Source organism: Eretmochelys imbricata, chromosome 6, assembly GCF_965152235.1.
Source record: "Eretmochelys imbricata isolate rEreImb1 chromosome 6, rEreImb1.hap1, whole genome shotgun sequence".
Taxonomy (NCBI): domain Eukaryota; kingdom Metazoa; phylum Chordata; order Testudines; family Cheloniidae; genus Eretmochelys; species Eretmochelys imbricata.
The window spans coordinates 71,793,496-71,820,211 of NC_135577.1; the positions used below are offsets into that span (position 1 = coordinate 71,793,496).

Consider the following 26,716-nt stretch of genomic DNA (forward strand, 5'->3'; position numbering starts at 1 on the left):
AATGGCAACAAAGACACATGTAGAGCTAGGGTGAGAGCCAAAGATACAAGCAAAATGTTCGAGATATTTGAAGAAGTTGGTACAATCAGGATGATGAGGGAAAAGAGCGACACTGTGAACAGTAGGAGGCCATGGATAAATGGAAGGCTGTTGCTATAGGCTAGTTAGTTTCAAAAGCTGTTTAGCAGATTGTGTATGTGGGGGAGGAGTAAATACTGAGAAAGCTGGGTGAACACTACTTTCTCAGATACGTATCTAGGAGGAAGATAATAGGCCGTAACTGGAAACTGGATTAATATCTGACCGTTAGATGTTGGTGGCTACCTGAAGTCAATCTTTGTTTTTCAAAGCACCAGCAGGTTTTATGCATAATGATTGGGGATATCTTGTTGGTCTAATGAGAGCGGGGTCATTTAAAGACATACTGTCAGCTCAAAATTTCATCCAAAAATTAGATTTAGTAATAATAAGCTTTTACCAAACCATAAGACCAGACCTTGTTCATGATCCTTTTCTCTTTAAAAAACGAATGCATTGGAAACTTTTTTTTTGAATAAACAGATACTCTTAGGCAGTGTCCGTTACCAAACCAATACGATCCTGAAAATGAAATGGTAATGAACAAAAGTTAAGCTAACTTCATTTGTCTTTGCCCAACTTGAGTGAAATGCAGAAAATAAACAAATGGTACAAATGGCAAAAAGTAAATTGGATTTTTAAACATCAGTTTTAATCATTTTAAGATTTTTTTTAAGTTGATAGCGTCCCTGTACCAGGCGCATTCTGATTTTTTTTTTTTTTTTTTTTAAATCTTTTCATTAGTATAACTTCCGTCGCTGGTGTCTTCTGTTTGAGGAGTCAGGATTAAATGACTTCATGACACTGACTCAATATTTTTTTTCCGTGCTTTGCAGGAGTACATGGTTTACAGGAAACATACCTACATGAGATTGGATGGTTCTTCAAAGATCTCTGAGAGAAGGGACATGGTAGCTGACTTTCAGAACAGGTAATCTATTTATAAAAGCAATGGATTACGCATTTGAGAAATGTTAAGTAAACTAAGTCCCTGTCTCAAAAGGCTTACATACTAAATAGAAAATGTATATATGGAGGGAAAGGAAGATGTAATGGAAATCAGTCTGATTGACCAGTGAAGTTTAGCTAACATCGTGGAAGTTCCATGCTTTTTATTTTTGTCTCTATTTTTGTTTGTTTGTTTTTAATTTCAAGTTAACCCTGATTAACTGAAAGTCTCACTGAACATGTGACACCTTCAGATACATGGTATTTGGTTAACCGGGATTTCTAGTCCTGTGGTGCTTAGGAGCTCCACAGGGCTGAAGCTAAGATGCTGTGAAATAGAGTAGCACAAAGCAACTCTCCAGTACAAGAAAATCTGTCCTTACTTGTCTTGAATATGGCCTTGTCTATAGAGAATCCCAGTGGGAATGAAATGGTGGTATGTGGAGTACTATATGTTCTGTGGAGTGACATTCTGAGAGTTAAATTGAAATCACAGATGTGATTTTGAGCTTTCAAAATAGGCCTCGTTCTCTTAAGTGCAGTATGTTTCATAGAAGGGCAAAAGAAATAAACTATATATTCTTTTAGGCAGTAGGCCTCTACTTACCAATTTTGATGTTAAACTATAGGAACTGAATTATGTAGGACCAGTCCATTGTAATGAAGCAAAGTTTCTAAACCAGTCCTCTTAGGTTACACTAGCACAAAAAGAAGGGATATGGAGTCTACCTCACCTTATTACAGGGTTACATATTGTTGCACAACTTCATCTCCATCAATGCAAGTTATACCGACTATCTGTATTTATGTTTACTAACTCAAGTTCCCTCATGTAGTCATGGGATGTAACTTGCTAAGATGTTGCTGTAACAGATAGTCCACAGTCTGAGATGATGTGATGTTTATTGGTAAAACACCCTTGTGAATGAATTGTTAGCCATTGAGAACAAGATCACTATCCTTTCACAGCAATAGGATTTATAAAATACTGTTGTTTTGCATCTTCCAAGGGATAAAAATACAGGTTCTAGAGTACAGGATGGTCTTTGTGCTGGCCTTGTCAGAGTGGAATTGCACTTTTGAAGGTGGAGCATGTGAACTCTTGGGTTTTGAAAATAAAACCAAGCATCAATGCCTTTGAGGCAGAAGGACTTAGAAGGATTGTGTGCTATGTAGTGTCTATTAGGTAAGCCCCCCTGAGCAGGAATATTTGAAAAGGGCGAACGTGTGCAAACCTTAAAGCAAAGTGAGATGAAAATACACTACCTAATATTTAATTGATTCCAGCGGTCAAAACAGGTTTCCAACTGGTTATGATCTCCTCTCTAGAATTTTAACACTTCTTCCTATGACAAGTTTAGCAAATTATTTTTATTAATGAACATCTATAAAGAAAAATAATCATTTCAGCTAGAAATCCCTTTGATATAAAGGTCAGCCAGTCTAAACAAGAATTCCTATAAAAAGCAATTTAAATTCCGCTTGTGCAGTATTTATTTGTGAGGAATAAGTCCAGGAAAAAGTCTGACTGAGACTAAAGGCTGTTCTGCAGGATGTCCTGGCAGGACACTGTTAACACACAACTATAGAACTATGATACATTCATAAGTTCTATAGTAAAATCCCCCCTTTCTCCCTTCCCTGTGACTTTTCCAGAAAAGGATATTTGGACCTTTCAAAACTGCAGATTTCATGCATCATCCTATTATTGATATCACATAAATAGTCATTCAGCTTCAAAATATTTTACAATAATTCACTACTGTAGCCCCACAACATTCTTGCGAAATAGATAATGTTATCTGCATTTTACAGATAAGGCAAATGAAGAAAACAGACTGTAGTTTGTAGCTCAAGGTCAGTGTCACAGCTAGGGCCAGAATTCAGGAGCTCTTAGATCCTAGATTTATGCTCAGGCGACCAGATATTACCTTTTTCTATCATGCTGCTATAACAGTATGAGCTGAGACAGTTGGAAAATCAGATTTTATTTTATTTTTTTAATAAAAGGAACAATTTGTTGGGACCTTGAAGAAAACATTCCATTTAGGAACAATTTTTTATCTATGTAATATTTTCTGAGTTCCTCTCCCTTTATTCTTTACCAGTAGATATTTATAGTGAGCACTGAACTGTATTTTAACTCCCTTTCTTTCTGTCTGTCTCCACTCACCCCTTTTTCTCAGACCATCCAATGGGAGTTAGGTGCCTAAATACCTATAAAAACCTCTTGGGGGGGCTTTTCTAGCTCGTTATATAGTGTAATGTTTGTAATGATGGCATCATAAACTAAGCAGATTTTTTTTTTCTCTTCCTGTCTGCAGGAATGATATCTTTGTGTTCCTGTTAAGCACAAGAGCTGGAGGATTGGGTATTAACCTCACAGCTGCAGATACGGTAGGTGGATAGTTTAGTATAGTAACACCAGATCTCAAGACTTATGTCTGTAGGTTAGTTAGCTTGCTGGTATTTTGGTTAATTTCAGTTGTAACTGTTCTGTTGCTTTATCCTGCCTTCACATATCCCAAACATCCTTTTCTCTCAAGCTTCCCTACCTTTCTCTTTCTCCATTCTGTAGCAAAACTGATAGTCTTGCCTGTCTGTGTGAAACTCTGAGCTGTCTCAGCCATGGTTAGTTTTTAATACCACCATTCTTATCACAAAACTGCGTTATCTTATTGATTCCACTCATATCTGGGAAACATTACTGCAGTTTGTTGCGTGTATGAGAAATAAAGGAACAGTTTGTAGACAATTGCCGACCTACAGCATTGGCTTTGTGAGATCTTGGAGACAACCCTACCCCTAAGAGTTTTTAATGTCTGCTTTACGGGTGAACCTGGAATGTAACTGAATGACACTGGGAGCTTACAAATAGTAGATAATACATTTTCACAATGGATTGTACTTTACCGCTGGGCAGTTTAAACTTAAGCTTCAGTAGTAAAGGAATATGGTAACATACCTCAGCAAAATTATTACAGGTCTGTCCATTTTGAAAGCATTTGTGAAGTCAGAGAATGGGCAGAGCAGCCAATAAGCCAAGCTGTAGTACTTGTTGAATCTGTCAGTAGATTAGTACAACTCTGGCAATACAATTTAAGAATAATGGGTCAACTTTCCATTTCATGTCTACACCATATCAGGTGGCTGTGTGTGAACTGCTGCTGGATCACTTTAATTCTCCTTTTAGGACTTTAAAATTGGCAGTTGTTGAGTTTCAGTTGCCTTTTTTCTGAGATGATAAAAATTAGTTCAATAAGCATACACTGCTAAAAGAGAAGTAGAATAGAAGAGACATAATGTTGGCATTCAAGAGGGAATAGACTGAATATCTTCTAAAAGGTGCTATACAACTTACATGATAAATCAAAGAAAATGGAATTATTACTGGGGCTTTTTCCCTCCAAGTATATGTACAGAAAGACATTTCAGGTGTCAAATAGCCACTATAACTGAGAATCTTGCCAAAATCCAGCACCCAGGTAAGGTTAATAGGATTTAAAAAAGAATGTATAATAAGTAAACAAAGAAATAAGCACGGTGGTCACTTTAATTAACATAGTGAGCACACTTTGATCCTTCCAAGCAACAGTTGGGACTTGCATGGCTGTACAGCATTTTTTCAATGAAATATATTAAAAACTTGTTTTGATGTTTTATCTTTTGTTTAGTCTTTCAGTCTGATAAACTTAAGTTTTATAATGTCTGTTAAGTATCTGTTTGAGACTAACTTTAGTAAATAATGCATGGAATTGAAATTATTAAAGGCATTACATTTTAAATGGATGAAAGGAACTATATTTTTATATTATAAGTAACCAATGGAATTTGCTGCTACAGGATCTTAAGTTTCCAAAAAAAAAAAGAATAAGAACACAATTATAAATTACTGAGGGTAAGAACTACAAAGATTTCCTACCCTAATGCTTCAGAAGTTTAGATCACCACCAGCCAAGGTCAGAAAAACATTTCTTCTTCCACCTACCCATGGTATAATATTGCCCAATTATGTAGGTGAATGGCAGGGGAGAGGTATCTTCTGTTGAAGCATCTGTCATTAATTACTGAGACAGGATATTGGACCATATGAATCATTGATCTATTCCAATGCTTGTAATCTTTTTAGTTTGTGTATGCTTAGATTTGACAGCAAGTAAGACTGTGGCTCTTGGTCTCAGAAAGGCAGCAGGCTTCTGAACCTAAAATCTCCATGCCCTCTCCCTTTTTCAACCAGTCTGTCCCCATTTCCAGCCTCTTAAAGAAATGAGAACAAAGCAAGCACCCACAGGGTTACCTGTACAAACAAAGATGGATAGATGTCATAGACTTTCACGTTGTTTGGTATAACCAGTATATTTCTTAATTTGGGGTATTTTGAACTGGAATTTTGAGATTTATAGGTAGATACGGATAAGGTTTTTTGTCATGATAAAATTAAGCAAAAATTCTTGGAACAGTCATGGTAAAAATGTACTACAAAATCAGAATATGGTGGGGGAGGAGGTCGAAGCCCGAGAGGGCTGGGGCGCTGACAGCCCAAGCCCCACCGCCACCGGGAGCTGACAGCCCGAGCCCCACGGCTGCCTGGGGCTGGAGTTGACCGTCTGAGCTGAAGAAGTCAGGGAGGTCTGTTAGTCATAGAATCCGTGACCTCTATGACCAAATTGTATCTTTGCTGATAGAATACTCTCTTGCTACGGTTATAGTGTTGTTCTTCTAAAACATGAAAGGGCTTGCACTGTGAAATTAAGAATGATTAACCTAGATTTTCTCCAACTTTATTCTGTTACACTATGGATTTATTTGGGAGATTCCAAAGTTGCCACATCCTTTGCATATTTCAAAGGCCAAAGAAGAGGCTATATATCAACAGAAGATGAAATAGCTTCACATGACTTGAAAACGAGGACTTCTTGCCTGGCTTTTTTTAGTCCATTTAATCTGCTTTTCTTTTGGGTTTACTGAAGATACTGTCTTCTGAATTTGAATTAGGGCAACTATATTTTGATATACAAAATACTTTCTCTAAATAGTCATCTTTACTCCTCTAAATGTACAAATCCATTTACCCTTTACATGTTGGTCAAATCTTTTCCGCTACTTGGATGATGGTAGCTACTGCTAGTGTTCTGGGCAAACCTTGATAGGCAACTTTGTGCCAGATGTTTCTGCTCCCACCTAAGAGACAGCCAGTTCCGGAGCGCCTGCTCTCTCCACTATTTTAAATCAAAAGCCCGCTGAAATTCTTTGAGTACTTCCCCCCCTCTCCCATCTTTAGGCTATTCTTTGTTTTCTCTCACCACCTTCCCTCACAGCATAGAGGTGTTTTCTCTATCTAGGGAATTCTGCAACTAGCCAGTGCAAGAGGATGGCACAAGCAGAAAGTGCACAGTACAGGGGACCCCTTCTCCTAGAGCCCAAAAAGTCTCTTGTACTCTTAGGTACCCCATATTTATAGGGCTCTGCATAACCTTAAATATGTTGTATCCCTGTAACATCTTTGGTCTCTAGATAAGGGCCAAACTCTTCAACAACAGAGAGCCATGCAATCCGCGTCAGCCCCCAAACCTGATAATCAGGAAGAAAGCATTGCTCCCAGATTCAGCATGGCTCTCAAGTGAGCATCAGAAGACCAACAGTAGTACATGCACTTTTCAAAGAAAAACAAGAAGACTGGCAAGCAAGACAAACCTTCCTCCTACAAGGGAAAATTATTATGGGGCTCCTCTCTTATAGTAGATATATGGGGAAGCAAACCTTCCACTTCTGTACCTGCAGTTACTTGCTTGGTCAGCATTTCTGGTCTTCCTGTTCCTGTGAAAGAACTCTTCCAATTCCCTTGCGCCCCCCGGTGCAGTTGGATGGTTATATTAATGGGTCAGAGGGCGGGCACTGCCCCTACAAGATAAGGGTTCCATGTGAGGCCCCATCAACTAACAATTATATTAGAAAAAGCCAAGAGTAACTTTAAAATGACCAAAAAGAAAGCAGTTAAAGTCACTGCTCTTCCCTCTCAGAGTTCACCAGTACTTTTCTTTTGAATGAGATGGCTGAAAATCTAATAAGACCGGGATAGCAAAGAAAACACTCAGGAAACTACTTCATGAAGTCAGAATCCTCCTTGGGTACCTTGCCCCATGAGATTGGGAGTTTTCCAATTAGGAGAAACCAGAAGCTGACTCCCAGGTCAGGTCATTTGCCCACAAATACTTCAATACCATGGAGAAATAGGTGATCCTAGCACTCAGCCTGCATCAGATTCCTGATTACAGCAAGGGAGAACTGAAACACTCCATGCAGAAAAGGATTCCAGTATAAATTCAGAAAACAGCCAGGTCTCTTCTTGTATGTGTCAGCGTCAATAAGGTAATTGGATAAGAACAAGACCAGTCCATGAAACGTAGACACATCAACAGACCATTTATGAAGCAGTAAGGATTCTAAAAGAAGAATCAATTTCATATGGAAGTGCCTTAAACTGAAACAGCTGTTGTAGCAGTAGGGTTGAAAAACCAGCCGAGACTCTTTTATCTGAAGAAAAATAGGAGAGCTTCTGCGGTCTTGCATAAGCTACGTTAGTTCTGGGTTTCCTTAATGTTTGGAGTGCTTCACTTTTCAATCTTAATGTTTTTTTAATTTCTGTTTTGTATGGTATATGTATGTAAAGTATTTTGGGATAAAAATGGAATATAAATTTAAGATGGCAGTGGATGTTTGTGATATGAGCACCAAAAGAGTTTTTTTTCTGATTAGAGAGAAGAAATTGTTCTTGTACAAAGAAAAGGAGTACTTGTGGCACCTTAGAGACTAACCAATTTATTTGAGCATAAGCTTTCGTGAGCTACAGCTCACTTCATCGGATGCATACTGTGGAAAATACAGAAGATGTTTTTATACACACAAACCATGAAAAAATGGGTGATTATTACTACAAAAGGTTTTCTCTCCCCCCCACCCCACTCTCCTGCTGGTAATAGCTTATGTAAAGTGATCACTCTCCTTACAATATTTATGATAATCAAGGTGGGCCATTTCCAGCACAAATCCATTCTCCCCCACACACACACACACCCCGCAACAAACCCACTCTCCTGTTGGTAATAGCTTATCTAAAGTGATCACTCTCCTTACTTGTACAGAAACCCTTTACATGAACAGCTCACTTAGAATGAATTTTTTGCAAGCAAATCACACAGCCTCTAAAAATGGGTTTTATAATGTAGATGGTCCCAGACAACTCTTATTTTTTGCATTGTAATAAACTTTAGAAATCTGTTCATCCAAGAAAAATATATCAAGGTAGATAGGACTTCCTCAGTTGTTCCATAGGATTCCAAACACTAATGGTAATCACCAATTTGGAAGCACCTGAAGGGCAGTGCAAAAGATTTTACAATCCTGTACCATGGAAGGCTTTGTGGGACTTTAGTCTGCAGTTAGCAAGTATAGCAGAATAAAGTTCCCACAGTGGCAGGTTATTTTCTTTTCTCAATACATACATTTAAATGCAAATTCTAGTCATTTTAAGCCTGTATGTACTTCTCTGATGTTCCTATGCAGGTAATTTTCTACGACAGTGACTGGAATCCAACAGTGGACCAGCAGGCCATGGACCGGGCACACAGACTGGGTCAGACGAAACAGGTCACTGTTTACCGGTTGATTTGTAAAGGCACCATTGAGGAGCGCATCTTGCAGAGGGCAAAAGAGAAGAGTGAGGTAGGAATGAAGAAGCCATTTGGAACATGAGTGGGGTAGAGTAGATAGCAGAGAGTTCAGCTGTGGAATTGCTCTGAGAAGTAGAATAGTCTCTTCAAACATATAGATACCCACATGGGTATCTCTATGCTACAGGGGAAAAAAATAGTATCCATATTGTAACAGGGTAGCTGCACTGTGTAATGTAGACAGAGCCCAGGTGGTATTGTGTCATGTGGTTAAAAAAAACCCACTGTTCTTGCTGAAAATGCCTGAGCCCAGTTTAAACTAAAGCTTACGCTGTTGTTAATCTAGGAATTCCAGTTTTTCTGGCGTAGACAAAACCATCGTGGCACACCCACCACTAAATTCTGCAAAACTAAACCAATCTTCCTACAATTTCAAATATGTGATCTTATCTTATTAAATATATGTAAAATTTTTTCAGAAAGTTTTGGCAAAAACCAGACAGGGTGTATTTAAGATATGAAAATTCCCAAAAGTGTTCAGCATCTTGCAGAATCAAGTAGTAAATGCTTTAAAACCTTAAGCCTCACAACACCTTTATATACTTACAAAAATTGGGTGCACAATTAACCATTATTAGCGGTAGCAGCATTGAAAGTTCTGTTGCCGACAGGGCTCAGGAATTGTAACATCTTTCCTCTGGATTAGACTTTGACTACATTAGAGCCTTCAATCAACTGTGCTTTGGTTGGATGTATTGCAGCAATTGATGCATTGCTAATTGAGTGCATCCACATTGCCCACCCTGAATCAGTGTATGTTTTCTCCTGTGCAGATTAGGGCTAATCTAGGCAGATTAGGGCTGCCTAACACTGAGTGTGTCGGGAGGTGGCTGTCCTCTTTGACAGTTGACAAATACTTCTGATCTTTTTATACTATAGCTTCCACAGTTATTACCACCCGTGATGACTTGTGCATCTGATTTTTGCCAGTGTAGATCCACCCAGAGAGGTTAAGGGACTTGGTCATGTACACACTGAATTGTTGTCAAATCTAGGGTTTAGAACCCAGGCCTCCTAAAACCGTAAACCACACAGCCTCCCACATAAGTCATTTGAAAAATAGGGATAGTAATACTTACCTACCTCACAGGGAGGCTGAGGATTATTAATTAATATTTGTTCAGTACTGGGTTAAATTTTGCTGCTGAGTTTATCAGGATAGAATAATCACAACCTTTTTTCCTGACTTTCACCCTTTTAACTAGCACCTTTTCCTGGTTAGTATTTAGTAAAGAGAAAAGAAAATAGCTCATGGTTCCTCTGTTTATATTTTCTTTACTTTTAGATCCAGCGGATGGTGATTTCAGGTGGCAATTTCAAACCAGACACCTTGAAACCCAAAGAAGTGGTCAGCCTTCTGCTGGATGATGAGGAACTTGAGAAGAAATGTATGTGCAGTGCACATTGTTTTCCTTCTCCTTCTGTCCTGTGCTTCACTGGTTTAGAAATCTTTCCTCTCATCCCCTACAAACACACGCACTGTAGATAACCCTTTCTTTTTCCTGGCTTATTTTGTATCACTAGTTGTTTTTAGTTCCAGCTCATTTCATATCACTATTGAGTAAAATGAGAGTGAGGTATGTGATGGTGCGGTATAAAGTCTTTACTGTCGCTTTTTTAGGATCACCACATTATTCATGAATGACCAAGCTTTGGCAGAATTATGAAGGTTATTCCAAATAAATGCTAATAAGAACTTTATATTTCAGCACACGTTTGGATGTACAATATAGATGCACATTTTAATACCACTTGAGAGAAGAGTTTCCCAATAAGGCTTTTACTTTTCTGATTTCAGGGAGTTTGAATCTAGCATTACTCTTTAGGGACTTTCAGTGTGTTACTGTAATATTGCTGAGTTTTATCCAAGGCTTTTTCGAGAACCGGAGTCTTTTGTGAGATAAAGAATATTTATACAGGGATAGGAAATAGCTTTGAGAAACTGATTCTTACATTATGCTTTTGCTACCTTTGTTTCCTGACAGTGCGTCAGCGTCAGGAGGAGAAGCGGCAGCAGGAGGAGACAAATCGTGTGAAAGAGCGTAAACGAAAGAGGGAGAAGTATGCTGAAAAGGTACTTGGATGCAAGGAGAAGAGCCTGAAAGGTTTCAAGCAGGGGTTCTCACACTATTACATAGTATGGACCAAGTTTTAATACAAAGATGATCTCATGGACATCCTCTTCTCCCATTCCCTATTATGTAACAGCCCTGTGGCAACTACAGCAATTGCTTACATATAAAAGTAATATTAGGAAAATATGTAATGTATCTTTTACTTTATCTTTATCTGCCTTTTAATGCAACTTGCAGCTTGTAAATAATGAAACGCTATGCGTTTATACAGCTCTCTGAACCACCAGTGATCCACAGAGCAATTTGGAACCCCCTAGTTTAAAGAACTAAATGGCATAATACTTTTCTGTTTTCATAGTTCATAAATCAGAGGCTTATTGGTGCTGTCATCTTATCAGATTTTGTTCTGGGAGTGTACAAATGGAACATAAATTCAATACCCGATACCAGTAAAATCTCACTATCTGAATGGCTTAATGAGAGGGGAAACAGAAATTTGTAAAATCAGAATTTCATTTGCTGGCTCTTCGGATTTGCATAGTCTGAATTTAAGATACTGGAAATTGGATAATCAGTGTTTATAAGAAAGCATTTCATGCTCACTTTTTAACAAAAAATTGAAATCAAAATCCTCTAATTCAGTGATTCTCAAACTTTTGTACTGGTGACCCCTTTCACATAGCAAGCCTCTGGGTGCGACCCCCCCCCCCTTATGAATTAAAAACTCTTTTTTATATATTTAACACCATTATAAATGCTAGAGGCAAAGCGGGGTTTGGGTTGGAGGCTGCCCCCTGGTGACCCCCACACAATAGCTTCACGACCCCCTGAGGGGTCCCAACCCTCAGTTTGAGAACCCCTGCTCTAACTCTTCTGTAGCGGAAATGCTGATAAGTCATTCAAGCCATTTTAAAAAACCTTACTAAATCTAATATAGGAGCTCCTGATGCATCTGGTGCCATGTCCTCCAAAAAAAAAATCCCCGAACGCCTTATTGGTAAATGCCATGCATGGCCTTTATCTTGTTATATTGCACTGCATGGTGGGCTTCCCAGTTTACTTGCCCCATTTCTTCTTCCTTAATGTGTTTTCAGTCCCTGTATTATCGGTTTGTTTTGCTTATCTGCAGAAGAAAAAGGAAGATGAGTTGGATGGCAAGAGAAGGAAAGAAGGCATGAACCTGGTGATCCCATTTGTTCCCTCTGCTGATAACTCCAACCTTTCTGCTGATGGGGATGACTCGTTCATTAGCGTAGACTCTGCCATGCCCAGCCCGTTCAGTGAGGTAAGACGGTCTTTGAACCATCTCCTATGCCACCTTAGTCTCGTGGTCTTTAGGACTCTTGCTTTCTGCCCTCTAGCTAGTGTGGAACCTGTGTACTATTAGGGAACCAGAGATGTCTAAACCTAATATTGACCCATAGAGTTCAAACCAGTCTATCTAAAATGTAGAAGCTAAAATAATTTTCCCCTTCTGCTGCTCTGATGATGTCACCTCAAACTTAATCATTGTGTCTCTTTCACTGACTTCCTGTCTCTTTCTATGACAAGCCCTTCCTCTTTACCTTCAGACTCTGCATAGCTCCACTCCTGCTTGCATTCCAGCTTGTTTCCGTCTACCCTCCCCTTGAGGGTGATCAGATGTCCCGATTTTGAGGGCTTTTTTCTTATATAGGCACCAATTACCCCCACCCCCGTCCCGTTTTTTTACAGTTGCTATCTGCTCACCCTACTCTCCCTCCTCTTCTTTATGTTCTCTTCATATTTGTGATTTTGTGTCTTTTTTCTTATCACCACTTCCCATGCCTGCAACAGTCCCTCTTTTTGTGAACCAAGCAACTTCCCTCTCTTCCTTCAAATACCTCCTCAAAGCTCAGTTTCTTTGTGTAATCATGCAGCACTAGTCTCTCCTAGAGCTCTTTCTTCTCCCTCATGTGCTTCTGATCCTTCATTGTTGTGTTCTGTAATTTAAACACATACCTCACAGGACAGATCTTGTCTTCCTTCATGTTTTTAAAGAGCCATGTTCTATAGTACTAAATAAATATTATTGCTTTTATACAAGGTTGAGTTAATTAAGATCCTTCACTCATTACTAAAAGATTTTGATTAGCAGTAGTGGTTGAGCAGAGAACAGGATTCTCAACCTTTCTCCTTCTGAAGTGGGTGCTCTCCTGAGGGTAATCTGCATGGGAATCAACAAGTGAATGAAGAGGAAATAAAGGTTCTCTTTGGATCTCTGCCAAATCCCTGAATTTCCCATTTTTAAAGTTAGCATATATTTTAGTTCAGAGTTGAACATTAAACATGGGCTGGAGAGAGAATTTAATTTTGCACTGTGTGTAAGTAGAGGACATGGTGTGGTGAGACAGGTTATATATTGTGTTTTCAGTCTTGCATTGAGAGAGAGCCCAGGCTAGCTGTCATTTAATTGCCTGGGAGTAAAATCAATCTAGTTGCACCTTTTCTGAAGTTCTTAGTATGCTTTTCCCCTTGCTGTAAATAAGCTGATGTAAATAAGTTTTGTCTCTGTGCTGTCTAGATCTCCATCAGCAGTGAGTTGCATATGGGGTCTATCCCTCCTGATGAAAGCAGCAGTGACATGCTGGTGATTGTGGATGATCCAGCCTCTTCAGCACCACAGTCGAGGGCCACAAACTCTCCTGCTTCCATCACTGGCTCAGTCTCAGATACCATGAATGGTCAGTACTCTTCACTTACCATAATACTTACAAGGAGTAGTCAAGCCTGGACTTTGTATATCTACATAGTATAGCTGTTTTACCCCCACTTTACACCTACCTTGTAGGATTTAGTGAGGGGTGAAAAGGTCTAAGAAAAAGAGTTCCTTCTCATTATGAATTTTTTTCAACTTTGGCAGATAGTTTCATCTACTGCTGTATTCAATCATCCATCACGCTTTACCATTCCCATGATATTTAATACAAGTATTGTTTGCTCCTGTGATGCAAAGGTCCATTCCCCTTTTTGCAATGTGTACATATCTGCAAAGCTCATTGCTATTGCTAGACAGCTGTGTAAAGAAGTAGAATCCTCCACAGGACCATTCAGTTATATGTCTAAGCTTTTCCCGGAGCTCACTGTGGAGCCCAGGGACAGGTTCTGTATTGCCTACCTTTCTGTTGCATGATTGAGCCCACTGTAATTGCATGACATTAGCTAGACATAATTCTAGATTCCAGAATAATTATAGCCCTAGTTTTTGATGGGTTAATTTACAGATAGCAAATGGAAGAGCCAGAGTATCTCCAAATAAGAGTGTTTTTAAACACTGAGATGTTAAAGGAGAGTTCTCCCCTGGATTTAGGAGCGGGGCTCACAGTCATGACAGCTAATTTGAGTTAGTGAGGTGTGACTAATTAGAGAAAATTGAGGAACAAAACTTGCGTATTTGTTTTTTCTTGGGGGTTGATGGTTTAGTTACTAGCAGGCTGATGTAGATATCAGGTATGTGTGAAGTTGAATTTAGCTCATGAGTCACCTTGTGTATTACAACAACTAATATTTTCATCTCCTCCTTCGTTGTTTAAGGAATTTCAATCCAAGATACACCTGTCACAGGGAGAGGTAATTCAGGTAGAAGCCGGGGTCGCCCTAAAGGTTCAGGCAGTGGATCCAAAGGCACAGGGAAAGGCCGGAGCCGGAAGTCAACAGCAGGAAGTGCTGCTGCAATGGCAGGCGCCAAAGCAGGGGCAGCGGCGGCCTCTGCAGCAGCATATGCAGCATATGGGTACAGTGTGTCCAAAGGTAAGGGAGTCTGTTACATAGAGCAAATTAAACCATATTTTGATGTAAGACTTTTCAGATATCCTGCCAGGGAACAGGAGTTGTATTACAGTATCTCTAGAGTCTTGTGTTCTTTCTCATTGCGATTCAGTCATGTAGCTGTACTGAATGGCATGTAATATGATGTCATAACATTGTGATAATACAGCAAGTTCCACCACCCCAGTGCAGGGGAAGTAAGAGACTGGGAGCACTGCCTCTAAATCCCGTCTAGGTCTTTGCTCTTATGTATTATAGGCAGAAATCTTGCTTGTTCTTGGATTACGTAGCACTTCATGCATTTCCTTCCTCACACATTCTATCTCTCTCAGGGCTTGTCTACACTACCCGCCGGATCGGCGGGCAGCAATCAATCCAGCGGTGGTCAATTTATCATGTCTAGTATAGATGCAATAAATCCAACTGCTGAGCGCTCTCCCATCGACTCCAGTACTCCACCAGAACAAGAAGCGCAAGCGGAGTAGACGGGAGAGCGTTAGCTGTTGACTTACCGCAGTGAAGACACCGCGGTAAGTAGATCTAAGTACGTTGACTTCAGCTACGCTAGTCACGTAGCTAAAGTTGCGTATCTTAGATGGACCCTGCACAGTAGTGTAGACAAGCCTCAGTGAAATGGGATTTTGTTCAGTCAGAGTGGACAGCGCTGCTTGCCACTGAAACATGGCTGTTACTGACTGTTCTTTGCGGTTGTCACGTGGTCGCCCTGTAGCTATAGCCTTAGAGCCAGAACTTCAGCTGTTTGAATTGACATAACTCCATTGAAATCAGTTGGTGCCACAGTGATTCACACTTGCTGAGGACCTGGCGAAGTGGTGTATACCAGATGGGCTATGGCTCCCTCTTAGACCTCTCTTCCTTATGTGATCAACAGGCTCAGAGAATTCATAAGCATCAGGTAGTCAGTGAAAGCTAGTTGGATTAAAGAGCATGAATTAAGGGTCCATTAATATATTCCTATATCGTAAACGCAAGTCATAGAAGTTAAATGTTGTGTGTTGCTGACAAGCCACAGTGTGTGAATGGTGTGTTCACGTGGAATCTTTTTTTTTTACCCTGTTGCTAGGTATGTCTGCAAGCAGCCCTCTCCAGACATCAATAATTCGGCCTTCTGGACTTGCAGACTTTGGACCTTCAAGCGCCTCTTCTCCTTTGAGTTCCCCCTTGAGCAAAGGCAACAGTGTTTGTGGGACCCCAAAAAGCTTAAATGTGACGAGCACTATGATACCAGAAACCCCAGTTCGGAAACAAAGCAAAGGAGCCCACACCTCGGGTGGGCGGTAGTAAATTTGAGCTCTGGAGCTTACCTTAACCGTATTGGCTTTCAAAGTAGCCCACCCTGCCAGCAGAAGGCATGCAGAGAAATGCCTGTTGCCATCCCACACGTATGTGAAAAGAAAATCACAGCACAATGGGGATGGGTGGTTTACGTGAGCACTTTGATTACGTGTATCCAAAAAAATTACTTTTGCAGATTCTGTGAGGAGTATGGATAAGGAGTGGGGTTAACTGAGAACGTTTCAGATTAGTTTTTCAATTAAGATTTACTGACACATCCTACAAGTGTGCTGTGAGAGAGATCCTGCAGCTATTTGTGTTTGTGGACACACCAGTGTACTGTCCTTCCTCTTCTTTCAGCTTCAGATGGAGTTCAGCTCCATTCTTATTCTAAGAAATCACTATCTGAACTTGGAGGGTATTCTGTGAAGTCAGAGAAACCCTCTGCACTGAGGACCTGACAGTGCATTTGAGGGTGTGCCCATCCAGGGGAGCTGGGTGGTTGAATAGTCTGGCTTCTCTAGTGTGAATCAGTAGTGAATCTAGGGATTCTATGAAGGATTATCTGAAGACCTTGATTTCAAGGCTACGGGAAAGAAATCTCACACAGTTTCCAGAGTCTGGACTCTTGTCAGTGCTATGCTTTTGAATCTGTTGTAAACATCTGGCAGTAGCTGGAACCACACACTTGGCCAGAGAATGCCTATTTAATGTTGCTGTGTCTGCTTCACAGAGAAAAAGAAGCTGCAAGTAACTGGTTTACATTTCAAAGCCCAGGTCTGTTAGCATTGAGCATTCACTATGATCTCTCTCATTCTGAGCTATGCTGAGCTCTTAAAGATGTAGGAACCATCAGGCTTTGCTTGTGTATGTTTCAAGAAGAGGGAATGCTGATGTGTAGGGGGGGAGAAGTTCACTGCTATTCCTCTCATTGTGCAATAGCAGAACTTGTTGACATTGCCTTTGGGTACCGCAGCTTGCCATGCCACAAAGGGAGCAACGGGGAGCTTTACTGAAACAAAGAGTGTGCCAGTCAACTCCCTGGGAAAAATGAAGTCCCCCATTCCAAGCCACCTACACAGTATGTTCTTTCAGCATGTTTCCCATTTGTCAGTAATGGTCTTACTCAGCAGCTTGGCTGAGTGCATTACAATGTGCAGGCACTAATAGCCAAGCCCCATAAGACTTATAGAAGCCATTAAAGAGAACAGGAGTGTTGTCAGTGCCACTCTGTGTCCTCATTCTCTCAGATTTCTCTTTCCCCATCCTAAATGCACAAACCTCTCTAGAGCCCCTCACTTGGCTGTAAGCGTTGTCTGCATTGCACTGAGACAAAGGTGGGGTGGGGGAGGAGCAGTTCTCCTGGCAGGCTCATTGAAATCAAATGGTTATACTACTGGGGCACTTTCATCCCGAGGGGGGGGGGGGGACGACAAGTTATGAGTTACAGGTCTCTGCTGTGACAGCAGATGATGATTTTTTTTTTTCATCACCAAACCCCTTGCCTGGCATCTCGCAGTGTGAAGCAAGTGCTTCTTGTGGGCTCTGCCTCAAATTTGCACACCTGAAAATAGCAGAACTGAGTTTAGTTAGATTGATTTTTAAACAGATTTGTAGGGGATAATTGGGGGGAGGTGTCACTTAAATTAAATCATGAAGACTTCCCCCTTCCCCTCATATTCACATGTATATAATGATATTTAGAGGGAATCAGAAAAATGCCAAGCCTTTTTTCTCTTTGAATGTGCTGTCTATTTTTATAACTGAACTTGTATATATGTATAAAAAGAGACACATCTTTCTTTTACTAATTGGAGAAGAAAATCTTAAATAAATGCAGTGAGATAATTTTATGTAAATCAGAGTCTCTGTGGTTTGTACCATGTAGCCGTATGAATGGGATGGGGTGAGGTGAGGGAGTGAGGTGTGTGGGAGTGAGTGTACGTCTGTGGGGATGTGTAAGTGTGCATAGGCTTCGGAATCAGGAGGTCTGTGTGTTCTACCCTCGGAGCAGTAGTGCACTCTAATTATTTTCCACTGTTGTTGTCCAATTAATTTACTGGATATGTACATTTTATATAACTAAGCCACCTACTATTTGCAGTGCAGAGAGAACATGTACAGTACACTACAAGCTACAGTAACTCCTCGCTTTATGTTGTCGTTATGTTTCTGAAAAATGCAACTTTAAGCGAAACGATGTTAAGCGAATCCAATTTCCCCATAAGAATTAATGTAAATACCGGGGGTTAGGTTCCAGGGAAATTTTTTTCACCAGACAAAAGACTATAATATACTCTGTGTGTGTGTATATATATATATTTTCATAGAATATATATATATACACACACACACAGAGTGTAAGTTTTAAACAGTTTAATACTGTACACTGCGATGTTGATTGTGAAGCTTGGTTGAGGTGGTGAAGTCAGAGGGTGGGATATTTCCCAGGGGATGCCTTACTGCTGAATGATGAGCTAACAATCAGCTTGAGCCCTCAAGGGTTAACCCATTGTTGTTAATGTAGCCTCACACTCTACAAGGTAGCACGAATGGAGGGAGGGGAGACCACATGGCAGACAGACACACACACACCGTGTGTGTGTGTGTGTGTGAGAGAGAGAGAGATGCACATTGCCCCTTTAAGTACGCTGACCCCACTCTAAGTACACAGCCTTTTTAAGTAGATCAGCAAGTTGAGACAGAAGCTGCTGCCAGGAAGCTCCCTCCGTCCTGAGCCCTGTCGTTGCCCCCCGCCGTATGGAAATGGGGTAATCGGGTGTAGGAGCAGGGGGGACAGGGACACCCTGACATTAGCCCTCCTCAACCCCCACCCCCACTTGCACAGCAAGCAGGAGGCTCCGGGGAGCAGCTCCAAGTCAGGGGGCAGGAGCAGCGCATGGCAGTGGGGGGAGGGACAGCTGAACTGCCCGGCAATTGATAGCCTGCTGGGCGGCTACCGCACAGGGAACTTAGGGGAGCTGATAGGGGGCTGCCGGTCCTCCCTGGTTCCAAGCTCCCACCAGCTCGCTGCAACCGGCTCCTCTTCCTGCAAGCAGTGGACAAAGCAGGCGGCTGCCAAAGGACATTATAAGGGAGCATTGCACAACTTTAAACAGGCGTGTTCTCTCATTGATCAGCAACGAAACGACGTTAACCGGAACGACTTTAAGTGAGGAGTTACTGTAGCAGATGGATTTATTCAAAGGAAGGTCAGAGATCTCGTTTCTGGAAAATGGTGTTTTAGTTCAACCTGGTTGATTCCTTTTTCAGTGCTTCAGCCCATATAGTTATTTCACTCCAATTTTCAAATGGAGTTGTCAAGGGCTTGTTATATGCATTTTTTTATTTTTAAACTGCTAGAAAGTTATGCCAGATATTGAAATAATGCCACAGCCGGGTGAAGAAAATAGTATCAGTATGAGCAAAACCTTGCATATAGGAGGAGATTGCAAAGATTTATTATAATTTAATCTACAATGGCTTAAAGTGAGGGTACTAGATTTGATGTAGTCAAATTAATTTTTTTTTAAATTCTCAATGACCTGTCATGCTGTGTCAGGGAAGGTGATGGAAGCCTAATTGCTTGGGACATTTAAAGTAGGCTGTGCAAACTCTAGAAGATGTATAGCAGGGAACAATTATCTGTCTCCCTCCCTTCATAGGCAGGGAGATAGACAGGACGACCTCCACTAGCTCTACTCTACAGACCTATATCGGTATAACTACGTCGCTCAGAGGTGTGAAAAATCCATGCCGCTGAGTAACGTAGTCATACCAACCTAAGCTCCGGGGTAGACAGCGCTATGTTGGCGGGAGAGCTTCTCCACAGCTACCATCTCTTGTGGAGGTGGATTAACTATGCCAATGGGAGAAGCTCTCCTGTCAGCATAGGCATGTCTTCACTTAAAATGCTGCATCAGCACAGCTGCACTTAAGTGTAGACCTGCCTGAAGACTCTTCCACCTCTCACTTCTATGAAGGATTGTACTGAAAACTGATCAGGGCTGGCTTAGATTTACTGGGGCCCAGGGTCAAAGTCCAAGCTCCAGCGCCCGGAGTCAAAGCCAGAAGGCTTCCGTTCTGGGTGGTACGGCTCAGGTTACAGGTCCCTGCCTGGGGCGGTGGGGCTGACTTTGCTCTCTCTCCTCTCACCCCCCCCCCCCCCCGGGCAGGAGGGCTCATCCAGTCTCAGGCTTTGGTCCCTCCTCCTGGGGTCATGTAGTAATTTTTGTTGTCAGAGGGGGGTCATGGTGTAATGAAGTTTGAGAACTCCTGCTTTAGGGCATCTAGATTTAGAGTTTGCAGCCTGTGCACCAACTCTTTGCTCTCAATCCTGGATCAAGTGTCTTGTCCTTCTCAGTAGCTATTCAAGGGCTAGATCATCTCAGTTATACTGGTCTGCTAAATATTGAACAAGATATTCTAAAAGGGATTTGACCTGGGAGCTACTTAATTCCTTAACTTCACTAGATTTATACTGCACTGCTAGGATAAGGCTAATTACTTCTCATGTTTAAGGGCATAACCTGATCACCTGCGGAAGTTGGGAAAGATTTTTTTTGTTGTCGTTGTGAATGGGGAATAGTGTTGGGGAGAAGAATTCATCTCCTTTGGAAGCATCAGCTATTGGCAAGATACCGGACTTAATAGCCCAATTGTTTGAACCAATATGGTAAGTCCTATGTTCCAAATTACAACCTTCCTCTTTCTTGCAGCACCTTGGAATGCTCCTCCAGAAAGCCTTCTTGACAAATGTCCTCTGAAAATAAGAAATGCAAAAGGTTGTGTTCTGGGCTCTCTCTAGCCTCATCCTACCTCTAACTTAATTCCCACCTCTCCTCTTCCTTGTAGCAATACAATCATTCCAAAGCAGATGAAGCTTCCAACTCATTTGATGTTAGACTTTACTTACATAATGTTCTTTTCTGGGGTGTGTGAGGCTATGAGTTTGCATTCAGGCGAGAGGAAATGTTTCAGTGTTCAGGTATGAAATAACAGTTCCCTCTCCCCTTGACTGATGGGGATCATCCATTGTGGCTGAAAGGATGGGGTGATATGGGGTGGGAAGGGAAATTCTTCAAGCAAAACAGCCCTGTGCTCTTGAATTCCTGTACAGATAGGCTCCTTCTCACTACAGCCTAAAAGCTTTGTTGTTTTCCTCCATGATGGGGCTACAAGGCTAATTTTCCCTCTACTGTTATTCACACCTTCCTGTCAACTGTTTGAAATTTGCCATCCTGATTATCACCACAAAAGTTTTTTTCTCCTGCTGATAATAGCCCACCTTAATCTATTAGTCTTGTTAGAGTTGGTAACCCCCATTTTTTCATGCTCTGTGTGTGTGTGTGTATATATGCAATCTGAGAACAAAACAGGTTACGAATATGGAAATGGGAATAAGCTCGACTTTAGCCTATATATATCTCTTCCTACTGTATTTTCCACTGCATGCATCTAATGAAGTGGGCTTTAGTCCACGAAAGCTTATGCTCAAATAAATTTGTTAGTCTCTGAGGTGCCACAAGTACTCCTCGTTCTTTTTACATCTACACCGTTAGCACCTTTCAAATGGCACAAGACAACAGTAGCAAGTTTGGGATGAGCAATCTTCTGGCTTCGAAGCTACTTGGCATGTACAGTGACTTCCTATCGTTGTGACATCTGTTTACAAGCAACAGTCCTTCCTTCAACCTTCCTCATAAGTGTTACACCACCATTCAGGATCCCTACATTGCCTTCAGGGCTTTGGATTGACAGGAATGATACTTCGGCTTTGTCTGCCTGCATTGTTAAAACAAAAGGTTTAGTAAAACCTGCTTCCATCTCAAGGTTATGGAAACAGAATGAATTATACTAAACCCAAATGTATGTGTAGCTTGCAGGTATTGTTACCATGAACAGTCCTCACTGACCTTTCCAAAAACCAGAGGTGCCTTTATTTTTAGCCAGAGACTAGGAGAACCAGTTTGAAACTATTACTGTTGCTTTGGACTGTTATACAATGTTTTTGCGTAGGATGAGGCTAAAGTCGAGCTTATTCCCATTTCCATATTCGTAACCTGAAGCTGGTTATTTTGTTCTCAGATTGCATTAGAGGGGTGCCTTGCTTGGGGAAAAGTCATCTATACACTTAATTCACTCCCAGTTACTCCATTGTGTGTCTTACTGGACAGACGCTGCCTCCACATCTGACCTTCACCTCTGTGTGTTTTACTTGGAGGGCATAATCTATTTTTAAAAAATCCCTGGCATCTCACAGGGAGGGGCCCTCTCTCCATACCTCTAGCCCGCAGCTTTCTCTGTGTCCCAAACCTTAGGAAGATGCTGGTTTTGCTTTTCAAGAGTCTTACTCTTCGAGTGTTGCTTGTGTCCATTTCCATATTGGTGCGCGCGCATTGCGTGACCATCACTGGAAGACTATTTTCCCCTAGTGGTATCCGTCGGGTCGACTCTATGGCACGGTATATGGGCACCTGCCGGCCCACCCCCTCCTCAGTTCCTTCTTTCCGTCCATGGTGGTCGCTGGAACGCTCCTATCTCTTCCTTAGCAAGTGATTCCAATAGTAGTCTTCTTCCTGTAAGTAGATTGTAGATAGCTGTAAATAGTTCGTTAGCATAAGTATAGTGATACTTAGTGGATAATAGTCAGTGAGCACCTGCTCTGCCCTGGGGTGGGGGGGGAGGCGGTATCCCGCCTGGCCCCGGGGCATGCCTCGGTCCCAGGGCTTCAACAGTGTGCAGTGTGCTGTAAGCACATGCCAATTAATGACCCTCACAAGAGCTGTTTAAAGTGCTTGGAAGAGGGTCAGATTCAGGATAAGTGCCGGATCTCTGGGAACTTCAAAATGAGGAGCAGAAAAGAGAGAGACGATCAACTGAAGTGCCTTCTTATGGAGGTGGCACTCTGTCCCACTTCAGAGCGGCAACTGGACCCCGTACTGAGCACCTCCTCTCCCAGGAGTGTGCCGGCGTCCTTTCAGGACACCCAACATGGCTTGGGATCCCCAGCACAATCCTCCAAGCACCGGCACGCTTCTCCGGAGCCCAAGGCTGCGGCACCAACCCCATCACAGGCGCCGAAGAAGCGGTCGAAGAAGTCTGATCAGGCACATTCCCCCTCAAGAAAGACTGTTGAGAGAGTGTGATCTGTGGCAGACCACTCTCAGTCGGAGGCGACTGAACTGGCCCCATTGACTCCGGCCCCAGCAGGGAAACGGTTGAGTCCAGCACTGAGAGGCTCCCCACAGGGTGAGACAAGAAGGGGACACGACCCTCACAGCACCGTCGACGCCAGAGGCTTATGAGGCGGCGCAAAACCTCTTGGCTGTCCTAGCACCACTGTCCCTGAACCGAGGCCTGCAGGGGATAAACCAGACGCTGCAGGTTCCAGCCACAAGAGGACGAGCACCAGTCCTGGGCAAGTCCGCAATGATGGCGAGGCACCGTTCTCCATCCTGCTCATCATCAGGAGACTCAGCACTGAGACCACAATCACCACAGTAACACAGCAGCTCGCCTAGATGCCAGTTACAGTCCCAGCGCCAGTCTCATTCCTGGCACCAGTCACGCTCCAGGCACCGATCCCCACTCTCTGCCCCAGCGCCACTCGCAATCTTGGCACCGCTTGTCGTTGAGGTGCCACTCTCTATCACAACAACGCTTCCCATGGCGGCACCATTACTTGTCGTGGTACCATCCTCCTTAGAGACACCGGTCCGCATTGAGGCAAGGCCACTCGGCACCACGGGGCACAGCACCGTCTTGGTCAACTAGGAGAGGGTCTTCTGGCTCAGAATCGCAGGCAGAGTCATCTGCCTTGCAAGGAACTGGATCTAGAGCGGATCACAGACTAAGTATATTACTGCTACTTTAAAACTGTAGCATCCCTCATCCATGGATCTCAGTGTTTTTCAAGCTACAGTTAAACTTCACAATAGCCCTATGCAGTACATAATTTATAATCATTTACAGATATGTATAATACACTGATACTCTAATGGACCACCCTAAACAGTTCTCCACTCTTCAGTGTTCGCAATGTGTTTACAATTATTGTGTCTTTACTCTTAGTCATAATTTGGCCAAGTGAACATTTAATTCTGTTAATCTGTTCTCACAAATGAATCCTTCTATCTTTTTAATAATTTTTGTTGCTCTTCTCTGAATTCTTTCTCCAGGGTGACGTCTGTCTGGCATTGTGATGTCTGGAATTGCAGACTGTGGGTGGATTTTCAAAAGTACCTAAGGTTCCCTGTAACTCTCTATATTTTTTTGACCCTCTGAGGCACCAGTACTCTGGCTTAGTAAGACAGAGTCTTTGAGCTAGAGTATTAGTGCCTCGGGGGGGTCAAAAAAATATAGAGCAGGTCTTGGCACACAATTATTGTGTGGTGCCAAGATCTGCTTCTCTGCTGTCCCCTTCTGAGCCCTGTCTGTCCCCCATGCCTCTTTTGTCCAGTGTCTCTCCCTGACATCCCGATGGTCTCCGTGCTGAGCTGTGGATGGGCTAGTAGAATTGGAATATGGAAGTAGCCAGCAGAACTTGACAGATCCAGCTCTTCCTTCCAGAGATATAATAGTTAATGAATGAAGAAACAGTGTTGTTTAAATGTTACAATTTAAACCATGGCTTGTGTCTGAGATGTTATGGGAATAAATGTATGTGGGTAGTTTGGAATTGCCAGCAACCACGTTTCTTTAATTAGAGGAACTTGAGAAATCAATATAAACTGAGAGGATATGTTAAAAAGAACTTGTTTTAAAATGTTTCCTTTGCCAAAATTAACATTAATTTGACCACACAAATATTGTAGGAAGTTCAGTTGTACCATGAAAAGTGGGGTAAATATAGAGATTATTATACACACAAAACTGTTAGAAAGAACATTATGAAGTTTCAAAGTCAAGCACTCAGAAGTTAGGAAATGCCAGAATAAGGGTTTCTTGTGGAATCTTAACTAAGCTGCCTTGTACATATGCATCTATGTGAACCTTTAATTACAAAATCACATCCTATTTTTCCCACAGACCACTTGCCTGATTCGGTGCACAGAATGGATGGTGCCATTTAACGAGCAACCATTCAAGTATTTTTCCTCAGTTGTTCAATGTGAGACCCCAGACCTTATTTACTGCACATTATTTAAACATTGCTCTGACTACAGAATTCATTTTTTCATAGGCATTTCTGTGGGGCTCATCGCTAGTATCTGAGGGCTTCACAAACATTAATTTATCTTCACAACATCCCTGTAGGAAGAGGGGGTGCTCTTTCCCCCATTTTATACGTGGGAAATAGAAGCACAGAGAGATTTGAGTATCCATTAATTTTTGGTGCCCAATTTGAGACACCTAGAATCTAATACTTCAGAGTGCTTCGCGCTATATAGGCACTATATATATATATATAGTGACAAAGTTCCTCCTCTACCTTGGTGGGTCTTGCACTTATTGGCGGATTTGCTCACCTTGGAGCTCACAGCAGCCCTCAGTTTGGCCATTTTCGTGAACCCACAGTCCAGGTCAACTCCTCCTGTATCCGACCAGGAGTTGGGAGGTTTGGGGGGAACCCGGGCCCGCCCTCTACTCCGAGTTCCAGCCCAGGGCCCTGTGGAATGCAGCTGTCTAGAATGCTTCCTGGAACAGCTGTGCGACAGCTACAACTCCCTGGGCTACTTCCCCATGGCCTCCTCCCAACACCTTCTTTATTCTCACCATAGGACCTTCCTCCTGGTGTCTGATAATGCTTGTACTCCTCAGTCCTCCAACAGTCCGTGTTCTCACTCTCAGCTCCTAGCGTCTCTTGCTCCCAGCTCCTCACACGCACACCACAAACTGAAGTGAGCTCCTTTTTAAACCCAAGTGCCCTGATTAGCCTGCCTTAATTGATTCTCGAAGCTTCTTGATTGGCTGCAGGTGTTCTAATCAGCCTGTCAGTCTTAATTGTCTCCAGAAGGTTCCTGATTGTTCTGGAACCTTCCCTATTACCTTACCCAGGGAAAAGGGACCTACTTAACCTGGGGCTAATATATCTGCCTTCTGTCACTCTCCTGTAGCCATCTGGCCTGACCCTGTCACAATATATATATGTTAAAAGAGAGCCTGTGGAAAAAATAGTCTATGGTCACCTAATTAAAGACTAGCTCATAAAATGTATGCACAAGGGGGCTGAATTAATGGTGCACAGGCAACCCTAACTCTGGCATTTCCTAACTTTGCACACTTGACTTTACACACACAGAAAACTTGCATTAAAAAGTTAAGGTTGCAATATCCTAGGGTTGTTTTGTTTTATTTAAAGCCAACTGTGAAACAACAGAAAATCCATCATGTAGCATCATATTGCCACCAACATGGGTGGTCATCAGGGTAGGACCTTAGATCTAGGGCATAGACATCTGCCACTCAAGCTAATGGAGTAACTGAAAGTAGGCTGTCATTCAATAGGTGGACCAGCACTGGAGGGATGAGACGTACACTTTGCCTGTGGGTTGCACAGATATTTGATGATAGCAGAGGAACAGTGATACTCAGGAGTTTTGTGTTCCATGAATGTGCTGTAGTAGGCACAGATCCTTCTGTCTGTTCTCTCCTCAAGCCTGACTCCTTCTGTCCCATCCCCTCCAACTTGTCTCTGTTCTGGTCCTGTCTCTTCCCACCCCCAGCTCCTCATCCCAGTCCCACTCTTCTTGCCATCCCAGTCTCCAATTGTCAGGCTTCTCATCCCTGTCTGTTTAACCAGCTGCTCCCCATCACCCCCAGTCTGTCTCCTATCACTTACAGTCCCATTCTCCTTGATTA

The 26,716-nt window shown here is 42.2% G+C and overlaps 1 protein-coding gene across 3 annotated transcripts in view; it reads left to right on the forward strand.

Moving 5' to 3' along the window:
- The window catches only part of INO80 (INO80 complex ATPase subunit), a 131,171-nt gene extending 113,399 nt beyond the window's left edge, over nucleotides 1-17,772 (forward strand). For all 3 annotated transcript variants that reach the window (XM_077818869.1, XM_077818871.1, XM_077818870.1), the window contains 9 exons: nucleotides 915-1,009; nucleotides 3,351-3,423; nucleotides 8,590-8,748; nucleotides 10,042-10,144; nucleotides 10,742-10,830; nucleotides 11,961-12,116; nucleotides 13,374-13,533; nucleotides 14,384-14,599; nucleotides 15,702-17,772. In XM_077818869.1, the coding sequence (XP_077674995.1) occupies nucleotides 915-1,009; nucleotides 3,351-3,423; nucleotides 8,590-8,748; nucleotides 10,042-10,144; nucleotides 10,742-10,830; nucleotides 11,961-12,116; nucleotides 13,374-13,533; nucleotides 14,384-14,599; nucleotides 15,702-15,919 (1,269 nt within the window). In that variant the 3' untranslated portion in view covers nucleotides 15,920-17,772. The remainder of the gene's footprint in view (nucleotides 1-914; nucleotides 1,010-3,350; nucleotides 3,424-8,589; nucleotides 8,749-10,041; nucleotides 10,145-10,741; nucleotides 10,831-11,960; nucleotides 12,117-13,373; nucleotides 13,534-14,383; nucleotides 14,600-15,701) is intronic.
- Nucleotides 17,773-26,716: the final 8,944 nt, after the last annotated feature.